The sequence below is a fragment of the Pocillopora verrucosa genome, chromosome 13 (assembly GCF_036669915.1).
Source record: "Pocillopora verrucosa isolate sample1 chromosome 13, ASM3666991v2, whole genome shotgun sequence".
Classification (NCBI taxonomy): Eukaryota; Metazoa; Cnidaria; class Anthozoa; order Scleractinia; family Pocilloporidae; genus Pocillopora; species Pocillopora verrucosa.
This window is the reverse complement of record NC_089324.1, coordinates 6,893,506-6,911,600: the sequence shown is the minus strand read 5'-3', so window position 1 is coordinate 6,911,600 and position 18,095 is coordinate 6,893,506. Positions and strand designations below refer to the sequence as shown.

General features: G+C 36.9%; 4 protein-coding genes across 4 annotated transcripts in view; 2 read left to right on the top strand and 2 right to left on the bottom strand.

The window, feature by feature from the left end:
* Window positions 1-18,095, bottom strand: part of LOC131776839 (uncharacterized) — a 222,902-nt gene that overhangs the window by 3,065 nt on the left and 201,742 nt on the right. The window contains exons 7-16 of the mRNA XM_066159933.1: window positions 8,100-8,168; window positions 7,466-7,543; window positions 7,070-7,090; window positions 6,853-6,891; window positions 6,609-6,637; window positions 6,277-6,521; window positions 3,691-3,752; window positions 2,217-2,282; window positions 1,960-2,016; window positions 1,610-1,703 (exon numbers count right to left, since the gene is read on the bottom strand). Of these exons, the coding sequence (XP_066016030.1) occupies window positions 1,610-1,703; window positions 1,960-2,016; window positions 2,217-2,282; window positions 3,691-3,752; window positions 6,277-6,521; window positions 6,609-6,637; window positions 6,853-6,891; window positions 7,070-7,090; window positions 7,466-7,543; window positions 8,100-8,168 (760 nt within the window). The remainder of the gene's footprint in view (window positions 1-1,609; window positions 1,704-1,959; window positions 2,017-2,216; window positions 2,283-3,690; window positions 3,753-6,276; window positions 6,522-6,608; window positions 6,638-6,852; window positions 6,892-7,069; window positions 7,091-7,465; window positions 7,544-8,099; window positions 8,169-18,095) is intronic.
* Window positions 8,213-16,260, bottom strand: LOC136277673 (uncharacterized). The gene is made up of 5 exons (XM_066160096.1): window positions 15,976-16,260; window positions 10,163-10,326; window positions 9,603-9,653; window positions 9,262-9,332; window positions 8,213-8,384 (listed from the first exon to the last, which is right to left on the bottom strand). The coding sequence occupies exons 1-5, from the start codon at window positions 16,017-16,019 to the stop codon at window positions 8,379-8,381; spliced, it is 336 nt and encodes a 111-aa protein (XP_066016193.1). The 5' UTR covers window positions 16,020-16,260; the 3' UTR covers window positions 8,213-8,378.
* On the top strand, window positions 13,194-14,549 carry LOC131769494 (uncharacterized). Its single transcript, XM_059085214.2, has 2 exons — window positions 13,194-13,515; window positions 13,867-14,549. Exons 1-2 carry the CDS (start codon window positions 13,218-13,220, stop codon window positions 14,547-14,549), a joined length of 981 nt encoding a protein of 326 aa, XP_058941197.2. The 5' UTR covers window positions 13,194-13,217.
* On the top strand, window positions 14,599-15,547 carry LOC136277672 (uncharacterized). Its single transcript, XM_066160094.1, has one exon. It carries the CDS (start codon window positions 14,599-14,601, stop codon window positions 15,151-15,153), a length of 555 nt encoding a protein of 184 aa, XP_066016191.1. The 3' UTR covers window positions 15,154-15,547.

Genomic DNA, 18,095 nt, shown 5'->3' with positions numbered 1-18,095 from the left:
AAATAGTGACAGAATACGGCTGAGTGCTTGAAAGGACTCGATGATTATACGAAAGGGCTCTCCACAAAAGCCACGCATGGCAGGATTAGTGCTTTCCTCAAGCTATCGCTGATTTATCGGAAAGACCCAATATCAGGGACGATTCAATCGACAGCAATGAAGAATAATGTAATTTGTGTAAATAAGAATTAACATAAATGATTATTTTGCCGGTACGGAACGGTGAACTGGGTTCTAGTGTAGCGCGCGTGGGAGCGCGGTAAGGGGCTTTGAAATAGTGACCGGTTAGTTATGCGTGTCATTCTACGGTCGGCCTCACCGCGTCATCTTGCACTGTTTAGTTTAGTTTTCACTAACTCTGTTAGCCTTAGTTTTCATTAGTTTTGCCTTATAACCCCAAAGGCGACGCCATGGCATGGGTTGGGGTTACACGGTCCCTATTACTCCAATAGCTGTTTTTTTCGGGTTTACGTGTCCGGCCGTGGCGTGTTCTTAGAATTACTGTAAATAAGGTCGTTTAAGTTTATTTCGAAACAACTACTTGCAGCAATTAGTGCTGAATTGCGAGTTGTTGCAAGGTTGAGATCGGACGTCAGCATTTTATCAGGCGCCTCTGGCAGCCGCCTCAGTCCATGTAACGATCTCACCTTCCCACCCATCCCACCCCAGGGGAGGACATCCACCACACAGTAATCTCGTCCATGGAAAATTAACGTCTCCTACCCCTAACCCTGCAGGAGACAGGACCTACGGTTTTACGTCCTGTCCGAGAAGATGGTGGAGTTTTTATACGTGAGTTAATAAAACGTATCAAGGGTCTGGCTGACCGACGCGCCCATGCCTCCAAGTGTTGTTTTGTGTGTTCGGTTGTGTAGTGGAGACAAAATCTCAGACATCTACGCAAAATCAACATCACGGTCGGTAGAACTGCCTTGGAAATTTGCGTAGTGCGCATCGGAAGTTCACCCACTTCATAGCCCATTTCAGAGCGGCCGATCAAAAATTTATCCCCGTTGTTTCATGCATATTCTCCATACAACTCTCTAGACATTTCCTAAGGCTCTGACAAGGAGAATTTGTTCAACAATCAAGATCTTCTTTAGTTGGTGACCATTTCCATTATTCTCCTGACCTTAATGTTTGATTCAGAGATGATGTTGTAAGGAGAAATTAGATGTTTGTCACTCTTAGGGGTGGAAGGGTTAAAAGTTCTATGTGACCTTTGAACCACTTGGGCCTCATTGGCATGAGATTATATTGTGTACATTAACCCTTTACACCATAACATCAGTATGCATATTCTCCATACTCTTCTTTATACATTTCCTAAGATGCTGAGAAGGAGAATTTGTTAACAATCAAGAGTGTCTTTATTTGGTGATCATTTCCTTTATTCTCATGACCTTAATGTTTGATTCAGGGCTGATGTTGTAAGGAGAAATTGAATGTTAGTCACTCTTAGGAGTTAAGGGGTTATATCAATTGTTTATTTAAGTTGTGTACCTGGATTTATAAAATATTTGCAGAGATGTTGATGGACTGGGTAAGGATTACCAAAAAAGTTTGAGATAACTTGATTACTTTTGAATCATTTTAAACTTGAATTTACCTGAGTTGTGGTGACCTATAAACTGTGACAAATCTTCAAAAAAGTTTCTAGTATGGAATGGACTCCAGGGTATGGGACCAAGAATACTGGTTACCTGCAACCAAGCATGAAAAAGAATTGGAAAAAAATTGATTGAACTTATAAAGTACAGTACCCAGAAGGTCAAGAATTGCAAGCTAATTGCAATTTTGTTTGTATTCACACTTCCCCAAAATGGAGGAAGTCTAAATAAAGTGTAGCCAGAAAGGCAGTTACTATTATAGCGGCATTCTTATTAGTGTATTAGTTACCTTAGGTCATAAACCGCTTGTAGAAGTGCCAATAATAAAAAAAACAAAACAAAAACATACCTCTTGCAACACTTTAGTCCTATTTCCTCCCAGAAATAAAGGTTTGCCTATATACAACTGAAACCAATGTTCATATTAAAAGGACATTATTTTATTTCCTCACCAATAACATTAATAGCTGGGTGAGAGAAATACAGAGAAATATCCATCGTAAAACTGCCAAGTATCATCTGTTATTAGCTCTGACTGATAGTATAATATTCATTAACAATTTTTTATTATGGTGAGAACATACACTTGGTCAATTAACCATTTACCTCAGCTACAATGCATCCCAGAGACCAAATGTCAATCTCAGGGCCAAAAGGAACACCAAACATTACCTGGAAAGAATTGACACAGAGCTTTCAGTTTCAACTGACTGCCATCAACATTATCAAGTGAGAGACACCTCATTGCATTGAATAACATTTAGTGGGACCTTCTTCCATAGACTGAACTTTAAAATTCAATTTTCCAATGACCACTTAAAATGGTTCTAATATGTACATCCCCCTTCTATTTGCAGCTGACATACAATCATGGTAAAAATGATTGTGTGAATTGAAATATTTTTTTCTGACATGTTTCTTGAAATGATACACCATAGAACAGAATTTTCCATCTGCAACAGGCCAGCTGCATTAAGTTGTTTTATAAAACACAAAATGGCAGAACTCCACTGATCATCTTTCAGAGAGTGCTCCAATTCATGCAATTCCAAATAAAATAGTTTAATCTAGTTTTATTTTCCTTGGATTGATTCGGAAAACACTGAAGTTGCATGCTTGTAACCTACATGTAAAATTTGTCTCCAAATTCATGAAAACAGCAGGAGCTCTGTAAAGTAAAGTTTGTAGTTCAAACTCATCATAATACAAGGAAACCTGACAGAATTAAACAGAAAAAATAAGAATTAAATTAAATATTTTACATAATTATTAAATTTCATTGCTAATGGTCAGGCTGACAGGCCTAGGGCTCCAAACTCATTTTTCCAAAGAGTTGCCTTCTGGCAACCTTCAAATGTAAAATGGCCACCATTTAAAAATTTTTGGCTGCCTCTTTTTTCTTTTATCTGTTTTTTTATCTGTTTGTCACCAATTGGTGACTTTTGTCAACATTTTAGCAGCCAAATATATATTCACTTATTGCCATGGTAATCAAAATGGCTGTAGCTTCTCCCCTTTAGCTGCCCCACATTTTCTTATAAATTACTTTTGAGAATCTGATACTAGATCAAGATAAGAACTTCTACCTGATAAGTTTGCGTAATCTCACTAACTGTTTGTTGGATAAGGTATGGATATTCTAGGGAGAAGTTACATGTTAAAGGGGTAAACACATAGTAAACAATTCTCTGTAAACAGTTTTTCACAGCTGGTATGAGCCCTTGTCCTCTGTACAGAATTTGCCTTTCATTATACTTTGAATAGGGTCTTTTAACCCTTTAACCCCTAAGACTGATCAGCTTCTAATTTCTTCTTACAATATCACCCCTGAATCACACATTAGGATCACGAGAATCAAGGAAACGATCACCAACTTATAAAGCTCTTGATTTTTAAACAAATTCTCCTTGTCAGTGCTTCAGCAAATGTATGAGAGCAGTATAGAGAATATGCATTATATATATTGATGTTAGGGTGTAAAGGGTTAATAAAGTCTACAGTACAACAATTCTGATGCATCTAGCTGCATACAATTAATATTTAGTCACTAAAATTACCAAATAATAGAAATTACATGTACCTCTCTATGAACCCAGTGAACTGCATTTCCAAAGTCAACAACTTTTATCTTGGTTTCGTCACCTACAGTGTGTTAATATAATATACAATTTTAGTACACACCAAACAAGTAAATAGTGCTTTTTGGATGTGCTGATTGGCTAGTTCCAAAGTGAATACCAAGTTCTATTCACCTCCATGCAGCCAAAGAGACAAAATCACATGTTAAGAGTTTAATTTCTGATCAATTTTTGGTATATTGAAAGAAATAAACTAATTTTTTGGTATCTGTGTGGTATATACATGTACTAACAAATTTATTCACTTCTGTCAGTGTCAGTGAAACTGGTGGATTAATTCACCAAGCTGTAAAGCAGTAAAGTATATATCCACCACTGTTTGATCAGTAGCACGATCCAGGGTGGCAAAGCATGTTTACGAAAACCATATTGAGCAAAAAAATATATATTTCAAACAAAACACTTTAAAACTTATATATCCTGTTAGATATAGTTAACCTCTTTGTATTAAACCAAAAATCGTGGTAATAGAGGAAGAATTTATTTTTTTATGGATTTTAGTATTCAGAAAAGTGAGGCGAATTCTTATGTAACGCGTAACATAATCTGACAAAGCATCAAACATATTCAAAAATTTCTTACTTAAAAATTTAAAATTTCAAAATAATTTTGACTTAGAAATACACTAGAAACATAGACTTTTCAATAAAATAGTTAAAATTGGAACACTGAATTGTAATATTCGCGCTACGAAACAATTTTCTCGGCGACCGAACATGTAACGCTGTTTATACAATATTGTACTATACTTCATAGTCACCAAGATTTTGTCGCAAAAAAAGCTCAAATCAGTTTAAAAAAATACATACAATAATTCTCAGATGATTTATTTTCTGTATACAAATTTTTATTCCATTTAATTCAAAGACAGCGTAAAAAATCCAAAAAGTCTGAATCGCGAACACATAAAATGCATAGAAAATTTACCTTAAAATTATTTATCCTCATCTCCAAAAAGGTCTGTGATAGCCGCGCTTAAAATGAAATTGCTCTTCAACTAGCAGATCTGTCATTCTCAAATTCTAAACTTTCTATCGGTACCAAATGTTCACGAATCTAACTCAATTTAACATCTAAATTTATGTCTTTTTTGAATCGCGAACATATTCGATCTTGGAACAGTATTGTTTGCATTGGTGTATCAGTTTACACGCGCAAAATAGTGGCAGTTTTAGAAATCTTCGCATCTAAACTTCGCTTCTTCCTCGCTTACAACAACCTTGTACATTACATCTAGAGGGGGTATACAACAATTAATTGATATACACCCATGAACAAACGATCGTTTGAGACTGGAAATTACTAGAGAACGTGACTTCCCTAGCGTGACTTCTTCCGTCGAGAATTTACACGCTTCGCTTGCGAAATATTCAATGGAAAACAAAAAATATTCTGCTGATCAATGGAGAAAAGAAAAAGAAGAAAAAAGCTTAAACAACAAAGGGAATACTATGAAAGAAACAAAGAAGTTCTTGCACAAAAAGCAAGAGAAAGAATGCGCTTGCTTCGAAGCAAGAAAAAAAACGCGACAGTCGCCGCAGTGAAAACACGCACATCTGCACAAAAGGCTGATGACAAAAGAGCCAACCGTGAGCGGAATGCTGCATCAGCTACCAAGAAGAAGGTTTTGAAGCAAAGAGAAAAAGAGAGGGAAGAGAAAAAGCGACAGCAAACTCGAGAAAGGGTTCGAAAACTTCGTCAGAATAGAAAAGAGTCATCATTTGCGCAACCGAAACCGGAAGTCAACATCACCACACCAGCTTTTAGTTCAAGGATGGCAAAAAAACGTGCAAAGGACAAGGTGTCCCCTGCCTTACCTCAAACCCCCGCAAAAAAGGCTGAAATTCTTCAAAAAGTAGTTCTTACAATAAAAGTTTATGAATAATCTATGTTTTGATGATTTTTTGGTAATTTTATGAAGTTGCTAGTTTTTCCCTAATGTTACGCATTTGTACCCCTGGATCTTGCAACTGATCTTTACCTTCAGGTCTGTGACTAAAATTGTTAAGAGTACAAAAAAAAGTTGTTTTATTACAGTGTATTGACAATCAGATCTCTCAGTGGAGGTTGGCTGTCAGAAATGTAAGAAAGGCTGAGTCCATAAAAAGCTTAGTCCATAAATTCCAAGCCTACTGCTCCCATGCATCAAAATGTTTGCAACTAAGACATGGGGCCCTATACAAGGTATCCAGGCACCATCATGATAACATACACATGACTTTGTATAGCAGAAACAAAAATGGGATGGTATGTTCATGATATTTTTTGTTAGGCAAATAATTGTAGCTGATAATGTACTCTGAGTATTCATCAAAGTTAAAGTCTTTCAGTGACCACTGTATTGTATATCTTCAGAAATAAAATGTTGGTCTGTTTTTCTTACAAAATCCTATAGCTGTTATTTAATATATTTAACCAGAGCAAAATATTACAACTATACTATCTTTAAAAAGGAAGACTTTTTAAGTCCATTATTAAGTTAAATCAAATTTTTTGATGGTTTGTTTGTTGCAAACACACCACTTCACCTTCTTCAAAAAGAATGTTCTCTGGTTTCAAGTCAGCATGGATGCATGACACTCTGTCTGTGGATTCATATGGAAAGTTGAATGAGATCAAAGCACACAAAATCCTGAAATCAGTCCCTCCTCTCAAATGAGCACCCCCCTTTGAAAAAGATCCCCTTCTATTTGCCAAAATGCAGAATAAACATCCCACCTCCAACCTGGAACAACATGGTGGCATCACCAAAACATGGGCAAGAGAAGAGTCCCTTGACAATGAAATAAAATGAAGCCACTTGTGGGTACAGATGAGTAATTCTAGAGAGTCTAAAAAGAACACCTATGGATAATCTTACTTCCTTAGGAATCCAAGAGCTTGTAATAGCTAAAAGAAAATAACCACATCAATTTATTAAAAAAAACTATTATTTTGATTTCAATAAATTTGAAGCACAACAAGTTTTATCTTGAAGTTCATGAAAGGTAACTTTAAAATGGTCTTTGTAAGTTCTTATAGCTGACAAAAAAAACTGATGCAATTTTATTTGAAATTACTTGAATGAAAAGTAGTTATAAGAATTAAAAAAAAGGTTTGCTCACTTGAAAAGTTATTTTCCTGATGACTTTCAGTTTTTCATCCTGTTAGTAAACAAAATCAAGAAAACACTGTTGAGTGACTGATATTACAGAATGTATGTGGTTAGATGATGATCTTGCCAAAACTCTGTACATTAAGACATGTTTTTAACAAAGGTGACAATAAATTTAACAATGAAAACATACAATGCACAGATGGCAATACATTAATCACTCTTACCTTGTTATCAAACTGACATTTCTGTAAAGAAGATGATTGAAAATATAATACTTACATCAGTAGAGATACAACAGTACAAAGTAGAGTAATTGATTTAAAGGGAAAGCTCTTGGATTCCTTAACAGCATGTTTATAATTCAATAAAGCCAGTAAATTTCTAAAGCAAACCATGGCACTGTATTAGTGGGAGAGTATGACAAGGTAATTTGGTATTATTAACTGAATTGATAACGTAAAGTAGCCACCATTAAGAGTTTCAAAGCTGATGTTTCGAATGTTAGCCCTTCACCATTCCCTCTGACAAAGGGCTAATGCTTGAAACATCAGCTTTGAAACTCTAAACATTTATCAACTCAGTTGATAATACTAAATTACACTGTTTATAATTTAACCAACCTGAAAGTATTGATGGAGTGGCCGAGGTCTCAACAGCTCAAAAACCAAGCAGTAATGGCCCTCAAAACTGAAAACATTCTAAAAATCCACAAGCAAATATGTCAAATTGGCAAAAATGCAAGGTCAGTGAACTGTGGTCCTCTACATAGAATACATTCTTGTACTCATGTACCAAATATATCAGTGCTATGTTACAATTATTGTAAAACAAAGAACCAATTGGAAATCATTATATTAAAACTGCGGCGTTTTACAAGAAAAGCTGTAACTGCATACAAGTAAATTACAATAACTTTTTATGCATGTTTGATACTGCCAACTAAGTGTTGACATGCAAAAAACCTAGTTTGCACCACTCTGTCAAGTTGATGGATGAAAGGCAAAGTATTCACCATTCTCAATCCAAGGTCATTGGTCGAATTGCCTTGTCAGTTAAGGCCAGTGGTGTTTAATACTGTTGAGCAATTGTCCTTCAGTAGGGTCAGTTTCTTCTCTTTTCATGATTTTTCATATGGTATCAAAAAGGTGGAGTGATACTTACAGTGACTGTATAAAATCAGTCCTATTTAACAACAAGCAGATATTTGTTTCATGTGATTCAGTACTCGAAAAGGATTGTACATTCATGACTTACAAACAACTGGACAGTTCTGGAAACATGGAGAGGATCAGCCTTGTTGAGCTGTTGAATGCAATCTGCCTCCTGCAACAGTTTTGTAAATAAGTAAACTCGTGTCATACAAAGTGGATAGTAAGTTAAAATAATTTACCTTGTAGAAAATCAGCTCAAAGATCTTTGCGTGTACATGTACTCTACATCTTGAACAGTTTCCACTGACAATGTACACCTCATGTCAAAGTACACATGGTTGCATGCAAGCTCTTTTCAGTAGTTACAGTTTCAGCAGCACTCTCAGATCTGCATATAACAGATTCATTTGTGGCTTGCTTATCTGAAACGTACCTTATCACTTACAGCTGTATGCATATTAAACTCTATAGACACTTACAGTGTACCTGAGCTCCAAGTCTGGAATAATCCAAATTCATTATCTTTAGAGCAACTTGCTTCTTTTAAAAATGGTAGGTATCATTTATAAAGAAAATTATTATGAATGTAAGCTCTGGTGAATATACATGCATGCAGAGTGAACTGATCAGTTTTGGTCCAATCACAAAATAAGTTCCATAACCAGAGAGGAAACTCAAATTGTTTATAGTAGAGGCTGAGAATGGAATTAAGCAGCACAGGCCCTTAGGTTTCAAATATTTTGGGCTGTATCTAGAAGGAATGGACCTTTGCAGCTATGGAAGAGGTTATCTTAGCTTGAAACATATCATACACCTCTGAATTGCATTTGAAACACCTTTGAATGTCTTTTCCCATTTAACTCCTTAGATCAGATTGTTAATTCTCCCCTCTAGCTGCTGCATCTTTTCTATTCAACTAGTTACTAGAATTTGATGTTAGATCAAGACAACAACTTTTATGCTGATCAGTTTGAGTATCTCATTACTTGTTTGCTATGTAATGTATAGATATTAAAGGGAGAAGTTACTTGTTGATCACCTCTGGGAGTTAAAGGGTTCAGTGGCAAGCTTTTAAATAATTATGCTGAAAGTAATTCATAGGTCCTTCAAAAAGTGATGTAACACTCTAGGGAAAAAATTCATATAAATGTAGGTATAAAGTTGACAGGTATAACACAAGGTACTGGTATTTTCAGAGACAATTACAGCACTGCAATTAAAAACCATAATTTCCAGTCTGTATGTGCATTTTGTATACCTTATACCTCTGCTGAAATAAAGAGTGATGATTCCCCTTCACCAATAACTTGAATAAATCTTCCAGCAAGTAATGGAACTACCAGAAAGAAAATTATAAAGAAGAAATCAATAGCGATTAAAATTGAAAAAAAAATGTATTCATTTGATAAATTTTGCCATAACAATGTATTTTTGTGTCATATTTCTTTAGTCCAAGCTACACATACTTAAAAACCTTCTTTAATTTACTGTTTTTAAATTTTGAACTCACAAGATAACTGTAGCTTTACGGAAACATGCTTTTTTATAATGATTAGAAATCTTCAGTGTAATTGATGCAGCTACTGAACTGAAACAGAGAAGTTACCTGGGTAACAAGGCTTGAATTTACCATCTTTGCCAATCTGTGATGCTAATACTGAGCAAAAAAGAAAAAATAAAAAAAATAAAAATGTCATCGCAGCTAATGTGTGTACACATTCTGGTTCTCCTGTGTTGATTTTTACATAATTAAAACAAATCAAAACTAGGCTGCAGAGTCATGTGCTGATGCGTGGTAATAATCAACCATCCTCATGTTCAAAATCAAAAAATAAAAAATCTATCATCCACTTATCCTTTCAGATAAGACTGAAACATGACTTGTCTTGTTTCTGAACAGTATGCATGAAAAATTCCCCACTTGATTTCCCCCAATGACAGAAAGGATTTTTTCCTAATCTTCTAACAAGAGGTTTGACTCATTTGCAAATTCAAATACTTTTTTTATTGTTTGCCTCCTTTCAAATAAGTGTAAAGAGTTGTACAAGTAATATGTACCAAAATACACCCAGTGGATGAGTTAGCTGATAGTGAATCTCCCTGTTTACTCAGTAGAACTTAGGAGAGTGGCAGTGAAATTGGCAGCACTGTAGAATCATACTAAACCTTTTGGTATTGTAGCCGCTCTGAGCAGTAGAGTTTCTTCCTTACACAAGCCTTGTTTTTTTTCTTCAAGCTTTTGATATAGCACCCTGAGTCCCCCTGACAGTTGGGTACTGATAAATCTTTCAGGTGGTTTAACACATCCTCTGTAATAGCTGCCAGTTCCCCTGAAATTCAGAATAAATAAAGTAATTATCTATCCCAGTTTGTTCTTTACATAAAGCACATAAATTATGTGCAATAGTAAGGGCAGAAAATTATTTCTTCTTGTTTTTCACTCAGAATTTAAATTATTCCAATTGTGTGTGGCACCATGGGCTGCAAATGAAGTATGTGTGAATCTAGAAGAACTGAACTGTGAATGTGTGAATGCAGGATAACATTTATTTATGCATAGAGTAGTTACCATCATTATACTCAGAGGGTTTTGCTCTTGGGGCATGTTTCAATTTGCACAACCAGTACATGCAGACAAGCATTTTCAGGTATGTTCAATTAACCTCAAGGCCTTACACCCAATTTTTCATCTGGCCCCAGTTGCTCAAAAGGTAGATATTACTATTAACTGGATAAATGTCTATTAACTGGATAAATGTCTATTAACTGGATAAATGTCTATTAACTGGATAAATGTCTATTAACTGGATAAATGTCTATTAACTGGATAAATGTCTATTAACTGGATAAATGTCTATTAACTGGATAAATGTCTATTAACTGGATAAATGTCTATTAACTGGATAAATCTCTATCCAGTGAATAATGTAATACATTTTATAAAACAATTATCCACTGAATAGCTATTAAACCATTGGATAGAGGCTATCCACCCTTTGAAATACCAGGGTTAATCTAATGGCCCATTTCATTTTATGGCATGAAAATTCTGCCTCAGAGGTTGAAATATAGCCAACTGATACATGCAAAAGAGCTTTGCTCCTGTAGTTTGTTCCTCCAGCATAACATGGGAACAAAACCCTCTTTGTGTAATGAGTTTTGAGTGGCCTGTGGAGTGGGCTGGAAGTCCCTCATAGAAATAAATGCACTAAGCCACCATTTTTGTGCCTACTGTGCAATCCTTCTAGGAGGGCCATAGACACTATGTCATGGTGTCCTGTACATCTGTAAACCTTCCCCCAAACCTTGCACAGTTTTCAAAATGGTGGACTATTGTGAGGCACTCATATTACATCTCTTGTGACCCATCCTGGTTCAGTTCTGACACTGGCCATCATGGAACGGATCTAATCAGGTTTGTTAGGATTCTTCTTCACTCTTTTTGGGTTTAGTTAAATTTTTTCACAGGGTCTCACCTCTTTATTTTAACATTGTTTTTAACTTGAACATAACAGATAAGTCATCACACATTCACACATGTGCATTTACTCTGAACATATTCAGCAAATCCTTTGAAAAATAATTTAAATTGAAATTAAAAATAAATAAATAAAAAAATAAAAAGTTGATGTGGCCAGGGCTGAAACCTAATACCTTCAGAGTTAGACGAGTAGGTATTATCCATAGTGCCAGGTGTGTAAAGTGGACGAGATGTGAAGTTTTGAAGTAAAATAAATTTGATGCACATTTAATAAGTGTACCTATTCTATTAAATTCCTTCCCTGTCCCCAGCCTGTCAATTGACCTGTGTACAAACTCTGCTCAAAGCTCCCTTTTGTCACAAGTTTGACATACATACATACATACTTTATTTGTCACGTAGGTCGATAAATGGCAGCTAAAAAGCTGATGTGGACCTACAAAACTAAAGAGTGTCTACAAAATTTAAATAATAACAATAACAAGTTGCGAAATTATGGTAAGTAAGAAAGGATGTAAGACCTAGTAATATAATATACAGTTGATTTACAGTAGTAATAAAAAGTAATAAAATAAATAAAAGTAGTAAAATAGCTTTAATATATGTAATTTACAACGTCTTTATTTAGTCCCTGTAAACCATTAAATGTTATTTTATCTAAAATGTCGGATTTTGCTTTGAGAGCAGATTTGAAAGAAACAATGTTCGGTTTGCTCTTCAAGTACACGGGTAAGTTGTTCCATAGAACAGACGCATGGTGAGAAAAAGAAGATCGACGGAAGTCACTTTTAGGGCGTTGCACGAATAGCTTCAGATTGTCCCTTAGATTTCTCAACGGAGAGTTTAGTAAACAAAGAGCTTATAGCAGCCGGAGCTCTATTGTAAAATGCCTGATAGGTTATAGTGGCAATCCTCTTTTTATAGAAATATGATAAGGACTTCCATTTTGTCGCTGCCAGAACTTCAGTATTGGGGGTAGATTCCTTTAGGTTAAAAATAAATCTCGCGGCTCCAATGTGAATGTCTTCCAGTGACTGAAGTGACTTAGAAGATCCCCACATGAGCTTTTCATTAACCCTCTGCATTTTAAACCACACTAGGTTTATTATTGCAATATATACTCTACAACTATACAACAGAAGGCACGAGCAGTCATAGACTGCCTTTCATGGAAGTGTTAGATTAACCCGATCAAAGCTTGCGGTTCCGAAGTCAAACTTCTCATCCTTGATATGCAACAGTGGTACTGAAGAATTCATCATCTCTATGACTGCTGCAGTTATCCTTCGATGTCATGTTATCCTTAATTCTTGTGCGACATGGATCCTTTTGGATTGTGTGAAAGAAAGTCGGAGATTTCCGAAAAACTCCATACTCATGATTCTTGGATAAAGCCGTGGTGTTAAAGGCAATCTATTGTTTTCGCTATTGTTTTCTTTATCCAAGTATGAAGCTATGCGGAAATCTTCCCATCTTTTCTTTCTACAGTTCAACAGCTCGACTTCTCAACCAAAAGTAATCGGGAGTGGAAGTCAAATTGCCGAGTGTCAGGGAAACTTTCAAACTAAGTCAAACATCGATCCCCGAGGGAGAATAGTCCTTTTTACAGTTCCTGGCGCCATATTGGATTAGTAACCGCGCAAACACGATAGCGAGGCTGCGGGTGACTCGATTCGGGCATCGCATAAGAGTTTGTTGGTGTTTTCAAGCGTTTCGTTGGTTTATCGAGTCTTTGGTGGGATGAATGAAAGCTTAAGCGTCGGGGAAACATCCTCCGCCCCTCGAAAGAGAAGAGGAAAGTATTGTGCAGCCTTTGACTGCAATAATAGCGCCTATAATGTAAACGGTACTCGTACAAGTTATCATTTCTTCGAGTTTCCCAAGGACGCTCAGCGAAGGAATCGGTGGTGTTCACTTATCAAGCGACGACACGGACAGGACGGCTTTATTGTTTCCACCGCCACTGTCCTCTGTCATGAGCATTTTCGGGCAGAAGATATCTCGAAAAAACTTTCTGGTCGCTGGAATTTGAAGACAGGTTTGTGATATTGTCGAGCTTTTGTTGTGTGCGTTCGTGATTTGAGCTATGAAAAACTCAAAATTCTAAGATATTTTTATCTTTAGAAACAAGGATTCGTTTAATTTTTCCCAAATCAAAGATTTTGGTTGTTTTATTCGACGATTGTTGTTTTATTGTAAACTTTATGATTTAAAGTGTTTCATGTCTTGTGATTTTTGTCATTGAATGATAGAATATTTAATGTATGCTTATTAATATTGCTGGACTTCACAAAAGCAATCAATTTAATTGCAGATTAACTCATAATAAATAAATCTGAAATGATTACTGTCACATTTAATAAGTTTTATTTATTCATTTATTTACAAGGTGCAGAGCCATGTATATTTAGCTGGACAAAGCAATCAAACCAAAGAAAGGCACCAAAGGAAAGAAAGATGGATGAGTCAACTGTTGGAGTAGCAGCATCAGCATTGCAGTTTGGATCCTGCTCAGTATTTCCTTCTATTGATGCGTCAACTGATGCTGCTCATTCATTTTCAGAGTGTGATGAAAATGCAGCTGAAGTGGAGTGTGAGTCCCCTCAAACAGAGCCTGATTGTGTCCTTGAACTGCAAAGGAGAATTGAATTACTTGAAACTCAGCTAGCTGACTGCCAGGAAAAACTCAGTGAAGCAGAAAAGGAAAATGCTGTGTTATTGGAACGTCAATTTTCCATTGACAAAATTAAAGATGACAATGCTGCTGTTTTATTTTACACCGGATTCCCAAGTTATGAGGCATTAATAAGCTTCTACAAATACATTGAGCCAAAGCTTTCCAAAATGCAGTACTGGAAGGGTGAAAATCTAGTAAAGGAAAGCCAGCCTTATCAACTTGATGATAACAAGAGTAAACCTGGACCATCAAGGAAGCTTACTTTTCTGGATGAGTTCCTACTGGTGCTCATGAGACTGAAAGCTATTTGTACAGGACCTTGCCGACAGATTTGGCATCAGTGCCAGCCTGGTTTCCAGGATCTGCATCACCTGGATAAATTTGCTCTTTCATGAGCTCAAGGACCTGTTTCCATTTCCCACACAGGAGCTTGTTCGCAAAAACATGCCTAAGGAGTTTGCCCAGTATGCCACAACCAGGATAATTTTAGACTGTACTGAGCTATTCATTCAGCGACCATCTGCTATGCTGGCTCAGTCAGAGACATGGTCAGATTATAAACACCATAATACTTGGAAGTTGCTAGTTGGGGTAACCCCAAATGGACAGGTCACTTTTTTGTCAGATCTCTGGGGTGGGCGTGTGTCTGACAAGCAAATAACAAGAGAGAGTGGTGTATTAGATTTGTTGCAAGTGGGTGATAATGTCATGGTTGATCGCAGATTTGACATTTCTGCAATTGTACCTGCTGGCGTTACAGTAAACATGCCACCATTTTTGGCTGGCCATGATCAAATGACAGCAGCTGAAACTGAAGAGACTATGAGCATTGCTTCAGTGCGCGTTCACGTGGAGCGTGCAATTGGCCGCATTAAGACCTACCACATTTTAGATGGTACCTTACCTAATACATTGAGCCCCTATGCAACACAAATTTCAACTGTCTGTGGCCTTCTGACAAACTCTTTACCCCCTTTACTACCACCGGCCAATCTTTGATTCTAGTTTTTGCTGTCTATTTATTATTAGGTAGAAATGTTTACTTTTTTTGCATTTTAAAATTGTGGCAGAAGCCCAGCTATCAGTCTAAGCCTGCTTCCTGTAATCAGCCCCTTGGGTTCCATTAATTTTGTATTCCAAATAATACCACTTGCATGTCAATGCATATTAATAACTATTGGGATTCCATATAGTAAGTTATCATGGAACCAAAAATTCCCACTTTATTTCATTTAAAAATGAAATTGTACATGTATTTTTACACAGTGCATGCTAGTAATTTGTTCCCTTGAGCACAATGTGGCGGTACTTGCGCGTTGACACAACCAGGTAATCGTAAAGCTGAATAAAATTTAGTTCGGGAAGCTGACGTAAATCAGTGGACCATCCGAGAGCAGAGATTTGTCTTAAAGTTTCATCGTACTTGAAGTCACCACTATTTTCCGTTGTATTCTGGTGATCCTGAGCAGTATTATCGCTACTTTGCCGCTGATACTCACCCGGTCGTAGCACGTGTCGCATGAGTATCGCGTAGACTTTTAAAACCAAATCTGCTTTTATTCCGCCCGTCGCTTCCGAATTAGAACGCAAAATTTCCCTTAAATCCTTCACTTTTAACTTCTGGATATCTTCTAGCGTTGTAATCTGCATATCCTTGCAAATTAGCACCATTTTAGAAGCGATTGAACCACGAAAGACTTCTCCGATCAGCTGTATTTACTGTTTTTGTAATACGCTGGTCACCGGCAGCCCTCGCTATCGTGTTTGCGCGGCTACTAATCTAATATGGCGCCGGGAACTGTAAAAAGGACTATTGCATACCTTTGGACGGCAATTGGCGCAAAAGCTCCTTCCAAACTCGACATTTCAGCTACGGAAAACTCTCCTCAGAATTAAATGGTCCTCTTTAGTCGACGAGAGTACAACTGATCGATCGATCACCCGATCGACGAGAAAATTGTGGCGCAAAATTTCAAAACAATCTAAATTTAACGAAGGCGCCATTTCCCCATCATAGTAGTTACCAGACCACCTCAATTTTAAAATTTAAACGGATATAATCTATAAATTTAAACGGATATCTAGTTAAGGTAGTGTTTTGTCACGTTGGAGCTTGAAAGGAAACTCTTTGTGGAAATCAAATGCCTCTAATTTCATATATGCCAACTACCTTTGGATTATCGGGGTGTCTCCCTTATACAGAGTCAATCTTCCGCTCTTCCCTACGGGTGACCAAAACTCCCGGATCAAAGGAAGTTTGGATCAGTTGCCCGCAAAAAAACTAAGATTTAAGCTCCATATGTTCCAAAATTCTAAAATGATCTGGCTTCTTATGCTTGTATTACGGTTTCTGGCTTCACTTTCTTGTGCGATGCACGTTATTCGTTGCGAATAAAAAGAAGAAAGTTTCTTCATTGTTACTCCTAGAAGGCGGGGGGGGGGGGGTAGGGGGAGACGGGGGGCCAGAGTCTCCCGCCTCCCGTACCACGTTCTCTCGCCTCCCGTACTTTTGTGCCCCTTTACCTCCCGACTCCCACCCTTCATAGTATCGCTCCAGTGTTCAGGTTAATCAAGAGGATCAGACACCCGGGTGTAACTTTCAAACTGTGCCAAAACTTAACATTCTTGTTCATTTTCTGGTTCATTTTTTTGTTCATTGGGTACCCCCTTCTTCTCCCGGGCTCCCGCTTCCCTGTCCCCTTCCATTATATAAGCGAGAGTCTGATTGGATGAGTATTCAACCAATTGAAGACCCAGACAGATAGATCCACGTTTTTCCCGCAAAATTGCTTGTAGGGGTCCAAATCAAAAATGAAATTTTCCGGAGGGGGCTGCATCGGCGAATTCGGTCGGGGGGGGGGAAGGTGCTGGTCTCAAAAAAAATCTCCAGATTTGAGATCTCCAGAGACTGACAGCTCTGTAATTTATTTGTGCAAGAGGTGGCCTCCCTTAAACGGTTTGTGAAAGGTCATATTTCTCACATACATTGTATTTATCAATATATTTTACCTTATAACTCACATATTAATTTTCACGCGACTCTTAACGGCTACTTTACTTCACATGGTACAAAATCACGTCGATATTTGTCCTTTTTTTTCCTTTGAAAAGAAATACAGCCAGCATCAAAGAGCCGTCTCAAGAGTTTCATATTTTATAATTTTCATCTTAATTACTCGCCTGGAATAAAAACGAACTCATTTTGTGGATTCGTCAGGTACTACCATTAAAAATCTGATCTCAAATGCTGCTCTAGGAAGTACAAAGAAAGTAAACAAAATTGCTGTCAATACGCAAAACAAAATTTAATAGGAGGGTCATAAAATAAATAAACGCGCTTCTAGCCTATTGGTATGTCAGGTAATAGTTTATTTGGCCAAGAGATTGTCCTAAAAATGTCACATTTGCCCTCAAAGCTTTGCTTCTGGGTCAAATGCTCATTTTTTGGACAATGTCTCTGTGGCGCACATTATCAGCCGATACACCAGCCACCTGAAGGAGTTTAATTATTGTACCCCTATCAACCTAAGCAGCCTCTCCCCCAACTCTGGCTTGGGTAAGAGCTCAAACCATAGCCACCCACCACTTACTAATCAAGGTCAAATAAGAGTGTCCCTTTGACAGTTAATAAAAAAAAAAAACAGCACTATTATCCATATAATTTAAATCCATCAATTTTCTTGCACCACTTAATACACCTATTAAAGACACTGACTCACTGACTAAAATACCAAATACAATTTTCTACTTAAATCATTTTTATCCTCCCTGTTTTACCATTACCTATGCTATGGAAAGTTATAGAAAGTTTTGTTTTTATTGAGAATTGAAATTTAATTATTTGTCCCAAGATGTAAGAGTCAAGCCGCAATCAATTGTGCATTGATTGCAATGTTTCTACTGCTATACTTCGTCAGGTAAGTAAGTTGAAAGTTTATGTG

Coding starts and splice junctions, on each gene's coding strand:
- LOC131769494 (XM_059085214.2), top strand. CDS start 13,218: ATGAATGAAAGCTTAAGCGTCGGGGAAACATCCTCCGCCCCTCGAAAG. Junction 13,516..13,866: donor TCGCTGGAATTTGAAGACAG/GTTTGTGATATT, acceptor TTTATTTACAAG/GTGCAGAGCCATGTATATTT.
- LOC136277672 (XM_066160094.1), top strand. CDS start 14,599: ATGCCTAAGGAGTTTGCCCAGTATGCCACAACCAGGATAATTTTAGAC.
- LOC136277673 (XM_066160096.1), bottom strand. CDS start 16,019: ATGTCGAGTTTGGAAGGAGCTTTTGCGCCAATTGCCGTCCAAAG. Junction 10,327..15,975: donor GCGCCAATTGCCGTCCAAAG/GTATGCAATAGT, acceptor TCTGAATTTCAG/GGGAACTGGCAGCTATTACA. Junction 9,333..9,602: donor ATTCAAGCCTTGTTACCCAG/GTAACTTCTCTG, acceptor TCTTTCTGGTAG/TTCCATTACTTGCTGGAAGA.